The sequence below is a fragment of the Ceratotherium simum genome, chromosome 2, assembly GCF_057802395.1.
Source record: "Ceratotherium simum simum isolate JZ-2026a chromosome 2, ASM5780239v1, whole genome shotgun sequence".
In the NCBI taxonomy this organism is placed as follows: domain Eukaryota; kingdom Metazoa; phylum Chordata; class Mammalia; order Perissodactyla; family Rhinocerotidae; genus Ceratotherium; species Ceratotherium simum.
In genome coordinates, this window is record NC_141901.1 from 10,940,838 (window position 1) to 10,953,316 (window position 12,479).

At 42.0% G+C, this 12,479-nt stretch overlaps 1 protein-coding gene across 2 annotated transcripts; it reads left to right on the forward strand.

Annotated features, from left to right (window-relative positions):
* The first annotated feature begins 1,983 nt into the window (after positions 1-1,983).
* On the forward strand, positions 1,984-12,192 carry CACYBP (calcyclin binding protein). 2 transcript variants are annotated; one of them, XM_087438212.1, is made up of 7 exons: positions 1,984-2,166; positions 3,023-3,071; positions 6,485-6,704; positions 8,193-8,289; positions 8,542-8,641; positions 10,236-10,333; positions 11,631-12,192. In XM_087438212.1, the coding sequence occupies exons 3-7, from the start codon at positions 6,599-6,601 to the stop codon at positions 11,785-11,787; spliced, it is 558 nt and encodes a 185-aa protein (XP_087294338.1). In that variant the 5' UTR covers positions 1,984-2,166; positions 3,023-3,071; positions 6,485-6,598; the 3' UTR covers positions 11,788-12,192. The 2 variants fall into 2 exon arrangements, with proteins under 2 accessions (XP_087294338.1, XP_004425072.1); XM_004425015.3 differs by lacking the exon at positions 3,023-3,071.
* The last annotated feature ends 287 nt before the right edge of the window (positions 12,193-12,479 follow it).

Here is a 12,479-nt window from a genome sequence, read left to right on the forward strand (position 1 = left end):
GGCATGAGCAGTTAACCAGCACGAGCTGACTAGTCACAGAGCTGGAGAAGAATTGGAGGAACTGATTTGGGGTGCGAGGATGAAAAATTGGGAGGAGGGGTTTTTTTTGTTTTTTAGACAAGCTGAATTTGCTCATTCTACATCCAAGCAGAAGCCAAGTCTGGAGCTCAGAAGCGTAGTGGAGCTGAAGATAGAGATTCAGGAGTCACTGGATAATAAATAGTATTTCATATCTCATGACTTTAGGATATGTGGGGGGAGGAGTTGCCCCAGGTGCATAATCAAGCAAATTTCAAAATCACTGCATTAGGTCAAGCTTTCACACAGTGCAATGGGATATTTGTTCCTATTAAGTACCTAAATAATTCCAAGCTTTCCGGTGGACATTTTTTAAAAAACTGACATATAATATACAATAAAAGCACAGATCTTAGGAGTTCATTCTATGAATTTTGACAACTGTATGTGTGTGTAACATTTCTATCATCTCGGGAAAATTCCCTACTGGGCCTACTTAAATAACTTGTAGTTAAGCATAACATACAAAAGGAACTACACAAATGTAAGTTCACAGCACAATGAAATTTCTACAAAGTGAACACACCTGTAACCAGCATCCAACTCAAGAAACAGAACATTATCTGAACCTCAAAAGCTCCCTCGCGGCTCCTTTCTATCATGGTCCTCCCCACCCCAGGAAGGACTATCCTGATTTTTAACACTCTAAGCTAGTTTTACTGTTTTTAGACTTCATTTAAATGGAACCAAACGATATGTACTCTTCTATGTCTGGCTTCTTTCCTTGAACGTCATGTTTGTGAGATTCAGGCACGTTGTGTGTGGCTGTAATTTGACTATTTTCGTACTGTACTTCTGATTCCTCTTTACTACGATAATGGTCAGTCTGCATTTTCCTAGTAGCCTTTTTCCTTGTAGCCTTTTTCCTTCTCTGACTTGCTGATCCTAATCGCTATCTTGCGTGACACATAAAGCTGAATGCAGGCTATCTGACTTCTCAGAGATTACTGTTTATGTTCTCAACCATGTTGCAGAAACCATGAGGCTGCAAAAGGCTAAAATGGTCCGAAAAGTGGGTTTCTCAGGGGCCTTACTAAGCGGGGCTGCTGGAACCAGAAGGGGGGCAGAACGCAGGCCCGGGAAAACTCAACCCACATTTTCTCTGATGCTAACAGGCTCACTTAAAACGAATCCAAACCCGGGTGAGAACTAGAGACTCGCAAAACAGTTGGTCAAGAGGGCGAAGGCACCAGGGAAAGGCTTCGACAGTCACGAGGGAAAGGCGGAAGCACAATAACCGTCGGAGGACGAGGCGCCTCGTACGGGAAACCTTAACCCTCGGCTGCGCCATGGGGTCCGGTCACGTAGCGAAGTCAACCCCACCTCCCAGCGCAGCCCTTGATGACGCCGCCACGTCGTAGATGCTAAATCGTGGTGATGTCTCCAGAGCGCCAGAACCCACTGAAAAACCAAAGGAGCCCCACACTTAACGTCCTCGTTCGTTCCCGTTTTAAAATAAATAGGCTGCCCATGCTCCCCCTTATTTCGTCCTTTCCTCGCAAAGGCTCACAGACTACCCCCAGACAAAAATGCCTGCCTCGTTGGCCCGGTATCCTAGAGGGGACGGAAGCAGCCGCCTCTCTAGGCAACTTCCGATTTGGACCCCGAAGATCGGTACGTTACTTCCGGGGTGGGGTTAAGGTACGGAAGGCAGCGGTTCCGAGCTGCGACTGCGCAGCCGGGGCAAACGGGGTCAAAGTATTAAACGTTCAGTTCCCGGGGCGGAGAGGAAGAGGCGTTACTCTTCTCGAACTGTCAGTTTGCTCGCGAGAGTTGAGCGTTGCTACGAGGCTCGGCGGGTGGAGCGGGCCAGGCTCGGCTGGGCGGGGCTGAGCTCAGCGGGCGGCGCTCGGGGGGCGGGGAAGCGCGGCGACGGGCTCGCGAAGGTTCCAGAGGCGCCGCGTGCGGGAGGCGGGCCGCGGTCTCGCGTAGGGTCGGGTGTGCGCACAGGCTGCGAGCCCTGCGACTCGTGCCCGCGGTCTGCGCTCGGCGGAGCGCGCTCGGGGCGGCGTTTCCTGCTTTCCCTGGTGCGTCTGCAGCCCCGGCCTCGCGTGACCCAGCCCGGCCATGGCTTCAGCTCCGGAGGAGGTAAGGGGCCGGCCTCGCCTTCCTCCCGGCCCTGCTGCGGCTCTCAGCGCCCCCGCCCGTGCTGAGCTGCCCCCGGGCCGCCTCCCTGGCCCCTGGGGTCCCCGCGCTTCGCTCGCGCACCTGCAGCGGCGCGTGGTGCCGCCCGGCCCCGCGGGCCTCCGCTTCCCGGGAAAATCGCCGCTCGGCCCCGTCCGGCGCTCAGCGGGCCCTCCGGAGGGTGGGGGACGGGGGTGTGTCGTGAGCCTCGGCGCCGGCCGTGCCGCTGGTGGCCTAGAGCGCGCCGGTCACCGTCGCGTTTTCCTCGGGCCCTTCCGCTCCCGTTATACGGGCCCGAGGACGGAGGGCCTCGTTAAATTAAAGCTGATGGCCAAACCTGGGTGTCGTTGCGTGGTGGGAAGCCCTGGGAAGGTGAGCAGTCTTGGGTCCCAGCACTTGGATTCTCCTCGTGTCTTCTCTACACGGACGACCAGCTCTGTGACTTTGGGCAGGTGACGGTGCTGCGCCGTGCCGCAGGAGTATCCGTTTCCGAGGGTGAGAAGGACGGAGTGATGGTTGTAAATGTTGAAAACAGTGCTGGGCGCAGAGCAGTCTGCTATATGCGTTTTTAAAAGTAAATACATTGGAAAGTTGTAACTAGCGGTAGGAAATAATTTTTTTCTCTTTTAATCTCGATGAACTCTGAACAGGGGCAGCTTAACTTGTTTGCAGACGTAGTTTGCGCGGGTACAAAATGGGAATAATGATTCTTGTGTCGCTCTTCCTGGTCTCTCAATACCTAACGCTTATTCACAGTGAAGTGTTGGGTGTGTATTAACTGGATTTCTTTTCTGGAAATTTTTTCCTCAATATGAACAAGCCTGAGAAATCTCAAATAAGTCTAAGAAGCTGCCTAAAATGAAGAAAAGGTGTGTGTTTACTATTATTCTGGATAACTTCCACGAGTTTGTTGTGATAGAGACAGGACTTGGGTTACCATGGGCCCCGAGGAAGAATCTCTGAAGTGACTTGACAGTCATACCTATGGGGAGCTCAGTGTTAATCTTCTTCCAAGTAAGGGACTTTCTCAATTGAGGTACTTAAAAATATACAGTTAGGGACACTTGGGGGGGTGGTTGTTTTAGATAAAATTCACTGTAACCATTTTAAAGTGTACAATTTAGTGCTTTTTAGTATATTCATAGTGTTGCACAACCATCACTAACTACAGAATATTTCATCACCCCCAAAAGAAACCTAAGTGTCCATTAAGCAGTCACTCCCCATTTCCCTTCCCCCCGCCCCAGCAAGCACTAATCTACATTCTGTCTCTATGGGTTAGCCTATTCTGGGCACTTCGTATATATGGAGTCTTAGAATACGTGGTCTTTGCTTTTTGCCTTCTTTCACTTAGCATAATGTTTTCAAGTTCATCCATGGTGTGGCATGTGTTCCTTTTTATGGCTGAATAATATTCCATTGTATGGATTTAGCACATTTTGTTTATCCATTCATCATTGATGGGCATTTGGATTCTTTCCACTTTTTGGTTATTATGAACAATGCTGCCATGAATACTTGTGTATGACTTTTTACGTGAATGTTATGTTTTCAGTTCTCTAAGGTTTATACCTAGGAGTCGAATTGCAGGGGCATATGATAACTAACTCAGAAACTGATAAACTCTTTTCCAGAGTGGCTGCACCATTTTACATTCCTACAAGCAATGTGTGAAGGTTCCAATTTCTGCACATGCTTGTCAACACTTATTATTTTCTGGGATTTTGTATTTTGTTGTTGACGTTAGCCATCCTGGTGAGTGTGAAGTGGTAGCTCACTGTGGTTTTGATGTACATTTCCTTAATGACTACTAATGTTGAGTATCTTTTCATGTGCTTGCTGGCCATTGTATGTATCTTTGGAGAAATGTCTAAGACCTTTGCCCATTTCAGAGCACTTTGGTTTTAATGCCTTCTAGTGAAGAATTTGTAAATAGATTAGACGATAAAGCTTGAATGTTTGTGGAAAGGGAAATGCAGTTTGCATAAGGAAAACAGATGAATGCCAAGATCAGTTAGATGAGAAACTGCTGTAGCTAAGACCTCTTAAAGTGTGTGTGCAGGAAAAGCACCAGAGGGATCTATCTTACTGGCCAATAACAGAACAGAGGAGTTACCTGAACCAGGCCTGCTGTAAGACCTCGCTGGTGTACTACTTCAGAGCCAAAACTGGCCAGAAAGGGGGCCTGGGAATCTCGTGCTTCATTCTGAGTTCTTTTCTGACTCTCCAACAGAAAGGATTCCTGTTCTAGTCAAGAAGTAAAACGCCTTGTTTAGACTTGATACATTTTCCTTTCTTTTCTTTTTTTAACTCTAGGAACAGGTATACTCATTTTACATTTCATTACTTTTATCATGTTGGTATTAGAATCAATGTGAATTTTTTAAAACCATTATAATAAAAAAGATTGCTTTGAACTAAAGCATCTTGGTTCTATGCTCAAAAGATGGGTTTGTAATTATTTTCGTCTTAGTAATATGATTTTGGGGGAGGGAGTAGAGTATGGACAGTAGACTGGGCCCGGTTGGATTCTGTACTATGTTATCAGTTGCAGACAGGTGAAACAGGGCATCTCAGTTAAATGAGATAATATAAGGCTTGGGTAAAAGAAAAGCATTCGTTTTTCTGTTAACTGCATTTTATACGACTATTAAGAAACAAAGGCCCGGCCCCGTGGCTTAGCGGTTAAGTGCTCGAGATCCACTGCTGGTGGCCCGGGTTCGGATCCCAGGCGTGCACCGACGCACCGCTTCTCCGGCCATGCTGAGGCCGCATCCCACATACAGCAACTAGAAGGATGTGCAACTATGACATACAACTATCTACTGGGGCTTTGGGGGGAAAATAAATAAATTAATTAATTAAAAAAAAAAAAAGAAACAAAGACTTTCAAACTCAATGTTTAGGATATTATACTGAGTTATCAAGCATTTGAAGATTTTTATATTGAGCCTTTCGTGTGATCTCAGGCTGTGATGTAAGAGTCTTCCTGTCAGATTGCTAGTATCAAGCCAGAATGTAAAGTTATTTTAAGAAAAATGAATACCTTGTTTATAAAGATCTTATGCATTTTGCAGTATGTCAGGATAACTGGGAAAACATTGTTAAGACCATTAATTTTCTCACAGTCTCTCTAACTCTTGAACTTCATAAAATGTTGGCTCTATGGCTAGAAAATAGAAACAAACTTCGGGAGGCCATGTATTGGTATGAGAAGAAAAGGGCAGGTGCGTTTTCAGTGATCCAGGAGGGTGTCACATATCGGAGTGTTTGCCCGGGTTTTTCCCTCCATTGTGCAACCACGTCCCGGACTTCTGACTGGAAGATGAACCTGAACCTTCAAAAACAAGATTTTTTAAAAGCAGGAATATGTCTTTATTTTTTTCATCTTGTCTTAAAAAATTCGAACTTTTTGTGTGTAATCTCTGGGTAGGAAGATCAGTGAGGACCAGTCACTGACAGCAAGTGGAGGGTTACCTCAGGCGAGTTGCCGTGGCATTTCCCCACACTCGTCATGTAGTCACACATCTTTTTTATTTTAATATTTTAAAAATTCCCAATACCTGATGACTAGGACTTGATGTTACAAGGAAATTCATGAACTCTTTTTTGTTTTTTTTAATATTTCTTTATTCTAGTTTATAAATCACAAAAGTATCTTGTAAATAAAATGTTCTAAAACAAAGGCAGATAAAAGTCTACTAAACTGGAAAATTTAGGTTTGATTACGTACTGTTACTTCAAGATTAAGTTTTCCTTTAAGAAAAAAAAAAAGGAGGGGCTGGCCCCGTGGCTTAGCGGTTAAGTGCGTGTGCTCCGCTGCTGGCGGCCCGGGTTCAGATCCCGGGCGCGCACCGACGCACCACTTCTCCGGCCATGCTGAGGCCGCGTCCCACATACAGCAACTAGAAGGATGTGCAGCTATGACATACAACTATCTACTGGGGCTTTGGGGGGGAAAAAAGGAGGAGGATTGGCAATAGATGTTAGCTCAGAGCTGGTCTTCCTCAGCAAAAAAAACAGGAGGATTAGCACGGATGTTAGCTCGAGGGCTGATCCTCCTCACAAGAAAAAAAAAAGAAAAAAGAAAAAAAAGGAAGCTTGAGTTATTTACAATTCAATAGGCTGGAGGAAAGAATCCAAGGTATAACCCAACTCTAGAAAATTTAAATGAACCTCTTAATTCTTAGCTCTTATTTCAGTAAATTGAAATAAGCAGTAGGCACAATATCAAACTATTACCTTCTTTATCATAGCTAACTTATCTTTTATTTTAATACAGCTACAGAAAGATCTAGAAGAGGTGAAGGTGCTACTGGAAAAAGCCACTAGAAAAAGGGTACGTGATGCCCTTACAGCTGAAAAATCCAAGATTGAGACAGAAATCAAAAACAAGATGCAGCAGAAATCACCGAGGAAAGCAGAACTTCTTGACAATGAAAAGCCAGCTGCTGTGGTTGCTCCCATTACAACGGGCTATACCGTGAAAATCAGTAATTACGGTATGACTTGCTCCCCTAAAATCCAATTCTTTCTGCCTGCAGGCAACATAATTCCTCAATAGTGACCCACTAACAAACTTAATTTTTAAAATAGTTTTGAGTGTGTGTTTTGGTGGTTTGAAAGAGGCCCCATCAATTCTTATTTAATAAGATACTTTTTAAGAGATGAAAAAGGAAAGGATGCATTCTAGAAGCTTTTAACAAAAGAGCAAGATGATTTAGTACAATGATGAGTAGCAACAAGAAGGAACCTATTCTGAAATACATTCAGTATATATGGAACACAGCTTTTTGTTCTGTTTTCACCCTGTTTTGCATTTCACTTTGCCAAACCACCACCAGTATTAACTGAGGAGAGGAATCCAGTTAAATTCAAGAAACATTTTTGAGCATCTAGTGTGTGCTACTCTTGTGCTTGGACTCATGGATACACAGCAGTGACCAGGACCCAGTCCCTGCTTATGATGTGGTTGGGACCCAGCCAGAGCTAATACCATAACAATGTAATAATACCATTTCCCCTCAACAGATGGTAAACTTTTTTGTTCTGGAAGCAGTGCGACTTGAATCTGAGTGAGTGATGAGCTCTCGTGAGGGCAGGGGCAGTCTTGTTCTTTGTGCTCACAATATCTAGCACTTAGTAAGTACTTATAACTATTCGTGTAACTGAACTGAATAAAGTTGTATGGGAATACAGCTGATGAAATAATTCTGCTGGAGGTGAGGAACAGTCTGAATTAGAAAAGGTGTTTGAGTTTGAAGGGTGAGTTCAGCAAGGGTGAGAAAGGAAAGGGAATGACATGAGCAAAGGACACAAATAGACATGAAAGGCATCATGTATTTTGAGTATTGTCATAGTGGAGGGCAACGTGTGTCGTGCCGAAGAGAGATACTGTAGGAGATATGCTGTGTACTTAGTTGACTGTAGGAAACTGGTCTGAAGGTGGTAGGATTATGGTAGCTTAGTCAGATTGGCAGCTTTGGATGAACTGGACTCTCTAAATTTATTTTCTCCCTTGCCAGGGAAGGGAGTTGAGGAAGCTAGGATTGTGTTTGTTGAACTGCTTAGAGAAGTAGAAATGATTATGGAATTGGACAGTACTGATGTTTAGCCATCCAGCTTAGTGGAGAATTACCAATATTTACGTATTGGACAAAATTATTTCCATAAAAAGGGGAAATGAGCTACTCTTAAAGAATGTATTTAACGATCATACATTATTCTAAGGAATAAAAAGAACACAGGCTTTGTGTTCAGTAAACTTGGATTTGGATCTAAGTTCTACCATTAGTTAGATGCCTGATTTTGGGTAGATTATATCACCACTTTGAATCTCAATTTCTTCATCTAGAAAATTTTCTTATTTTTTTCGTGTTTCTATTACTGGATTTTCATTTTACTGAGTTTTATGATGAGCCATATGCATTTGGTGTTCTAGAGATAGTATCAGACTTCACTCATGTCCCATTTGTTGTTGTTGTTACTAGGATGGGATCAGTCAGATAAGTTTGTGAAAATCTACATTACCTTAACTGGAGTTCATCAAGTCCCCACTGAGAATGTGCAGGTGCATTTCACAGAGAGGTGAGTTCTCATAATGAGGAAGACAGTTATCATTAAATCAGAGATTGCCTTGTTATGGACTCGTTTCTTTGCATTTTCTAAAATTCTGCTTAATTTAGGATTAATTATCCTTTACACCTGCTCTGAAGGCATGAGTTATCATCTGGCATGGCCAGATGCACATGTGAAAATAAAACTGGTGACTTTTCCACAAGAACTGTAGAGCACCTTTCATAGAACCAGAAAGATAATGTATTCACTATTGTGTTGTAGGTCATTTGATCTTTTGGTAAAGAATCTAAATGGGAAGAGTTACTCCATGATAGTGAACAATCTCTTGAAACCCATCTCTGTGGAAGGCAGTTCAAAAAAAGTAAGTGCACTTTTTTTTATCATAATACTGTGACACCTCATTAAATTGAACCTGGCCGATTTAGAATTGAGATGCCCTAGAATTAATTGATCCTCTCTTACAGGAGTCAGCAGACTACTACCTGTAGTCTGTTTTCTAAATAAAGTTCTGTTTGCACATACCCACGCTCACTTGTTCATGTGTTGTCGGGGGAGCTCTTGTGCTACAGTGGCCGAGTTAAGTAGCTGCGACAGACTGGCCTGTGAAGCCTAAAATATTAACTGTCTGGCCCCTTACAGAAAATGTTTGCCAACCCCTGCTATAGAAGAATAGATTATTATAGGAATATTGCATGAAAATCAGGAGGGGCTGGGGCCGGCCCTGTGGCTTAGCGGTTAAGTGCGCGTGCTCTGCTACTGGTGGCCCGGGTTCGGATCCCGGGCGCATACCGATGCACCGCTTCTCCGGCCATGCTGAAGCCGCATCCCACATGCAGCAACTAGAAGGATGTGCATCTGTGACTTACAACTATCTACTGGGGCTTTGGGGGAAAAAAGGGAAAAAGAGGAGGATTGGCAATAGATGTTAGCTCAGAGCCAGTCTTCCTCAGCAAAAAGAGGAGGATTAGCATGGATGTTAGCTCAGGGCTGATCTTCCTCACAAAAAAAAAAGAAAGAAAGAAAATCAGGAGGGGAATAAACTTTTAAAATGGTTAAGAGTGAGATCTGAATTTTAATGCTAGGTTTGCCATTTACTAGTTGTGACCTTTGGCAGCTTATTTAATCACTCTACTTCAGTTTCCTTACTTGTACAAAGGGAATAATAATTTATTTCACAAAGTTGAAATGAAATACTGAAATGAAATATATATAAAGTCCTTAAATTAATGGTAGCTATTAGAAGCACTCTGTAAGTTTTTGATACATAAAGAGACTTCAGCACTTAGCCTGGTTGGAGTTAGTAGAAGCTTATAAAAGTACTCTTTTAAAAAAACTATTACTCGTACTTTTCACTAATTCAGGTAAGTCCTCTTTTCTACCTAATTTAAGTAAATGAAGTTTAATGCATGTGATATATAGACATGCCATTCTGCCATCTGTGTTTAGGTAGAGTTATGTAGCAGAATAAGGGTAATATTAGAATATAATTTATTGATTGGCTTGTGTCTCACTGCTCCCTTTTTCATCCACTGATCCCGTAGTTGAAGGAACGCTCAAAAGACTCCTCATTCCACCCCTCATTGTTGAAAGAGTTGTGTATTTTTACTCTTTCTGCTTTCTCACCTCCCAAACTCCTTACCCATGCTATACTGCCTTAGGATTTGATTTTCTGCCTATCTTTGATCCCTCTTACTATAGTACTCTCAGGACTAAAATACTGACACTACTTTTTTTCAAACACATAGTACTTGAAGGTATTCCAGTTTCACTTGTTTGTGGTCTTTCTCCTCCATGAGTGTTTGGACTCTGGCCTATTTATAAAAGTATTACTAGCACCTAAAACAGGTCCTGTACACCATAGTAACTCTATTAATTCAGTAAATAATTGTTTTCTAAATATTCATGCTTATCTCCACCTGTTCTGAGTTGTACCTGTTTTCCCGCTTTTCTTCCAGGTCAAGACAGATACAGTTCTTATCTTATGTAGAAAGAAAGCAGAAAACACACGGTGGGACTACCTGACTCAGGTTGAAAAAGAATGCAAAGAGAAAGAGTGAGTCTACTTTCATTTCTTTAAGAATTTTAATGTATTCTTTGCTGGGATTATAGTTTGTCTTGATGGATGATAGAGTTGTATAGTCTGTGATTGGACCACCTGCCTTGTAATGTCTACTGACTAACCTGATTATCTTATGTCTGCTTTCGACTGTCAGAACCACCTGAAGAGGACACGTGTCCAGCAAGGTGCTTTTTAAGGAGGTCTTTGTGGTTTTGGTTGGCTCTACAAGTTCTTAACCCTGGACCAGTGGTGCTTCTATATAGATTCTGTGCCCATCCCCAGAGATTCCATTTCAGTAGTTCGAGACAGGCCCAGATACCCTTCTATGGTTTTTGAATTTCACACAAGTTCCTGATATGTAGTTAGTTTCACTATCATTGGTATAGAGTGAAAAGGTAGAATATTTTTATCCTACTTAGTAATGGCTATTCTAAAAAATGTTTGTTCAAAGATACTTCCATTTTAGGTTAAACGTTCCTCTGCTTTAAATCTCCTCCTGCAGTGGTACTGTACTACGTTGAGTCGGTTAGCTGTCTCCATTGCTCTCACTCCTCCCCTCTTGATAGCACACATTTGGTATGTGGTTTGCTAGAGTTAAGCACTATCTGTGGGATTGGTTTTAAATCTAGAATGAATTACCTGAGTGCAGGATGCTGTCTTACTGTATCCCCAGTGCCCAGTACAAAATCAATAAATGACGTGAGTGAAGAATTAAATATAAAGTTAATTGGCCCAGTTTGGACGTTGATTGAACTAGAGGTATTGACTACATTAAGGACTATGCTTTTACTCCCAGGCCCAGACCCATGTATCTCAAGCTTAAGAGGAGGGCTTTTCTAATTTAAAAAAGTGTCAATATGTGACCATGTGTAATGAATGTTGATGTTTTTCCCTCAATGAAAGTATTTTTTTCAAATTATATCAGGAAAACGTGCTTTTAAAAAATTAAAACAGTTCAGAAAAGCAAATGCTCATTTACTTATTTTTACTGCTAAAAATCACACCATCTCAAGATAACCCCTTACCGTTTTGATGACCACTCTTCCATGCACTAAGTGTGGGTGTATATTGTTTTTGTTAAGATAAATTTGTGCATGCTGTTTTAATTGTGACTATCTTTGGATACTCTGTCTTCCCCTTATCTCCACCCCTCCACTTCCTACCAGCGTTTAACAACCTGATTTGTATCTTTCCATGCTTGGTAATCATACATATAAAATTTGTCAGTACATGGGATAATTTTTATACATATATATATCTCCATTGATGGTATGTGTTCTCTTTTTAACAGAAAGCCCTCCTATGACACTGAAACAGATCCTAGTGAGGGATTGATGAATGTTCTAAAGAAAATTTATGAAGACGGAGATGATGATATGAAGCGAACCATTAATAAGGCCTGGGTGGAATCAAGAGAAAAGCAAGCGAAAGGAAACACAGAATTTTGAGACTTTCAAGTCCTTTGGGGAACTGTGATGTGGAAATATTGATGTTTCCAATAAGGAAATGTTGGTGAGCTACACAGATAAATTTCACAGATAACTCTCTACACAGCTGCCTTCTAAGTAAAGGCAGTGAATTCTCCATTTCCTACTGGAGGATTTATTTAAATAAAATATGTGTATTAAACATTTCCTCCAAAGATGGTTTCCTTAGTAACCTGGTCATTTTGTTCAAGAAAGGGTAACATTGCATTCTCGTGTGAAATGTAAAAAAGCAAGTCTTGCCTAATGAAAATGCCACGTTGTGTGTATTTTTGTTCAGCTAAGAGGTAGAAAACAAGTTATTGCTTGCCTTTAAGTTGCTGACATCAGCTCCTACCAATGTAAGAATAAATAAAAATAAAACCTGAATTTTTGCATAAAATGCAAATTTGTGCTTTTGAGGTTGCTATAGAGAAGTTGATCTCTTTTCTGTTAGCAGCTTAAGTAATGCATATACCATGCATTAACCATGCCCTAATAATGCAGTCACAAGGGTTTTTCTCTCGATTTAAATGTTTGTTTATGAATAAATTGAAACTAAATCCAAACTTGACAAGAATAGACAAGTATCTTTGTATAGTACCAATTAGTTTTGCCATGGATCAGATGCCTTACAAAAGCAGTAACCATGAAGCAAAAATAAACGTGAAAATCCT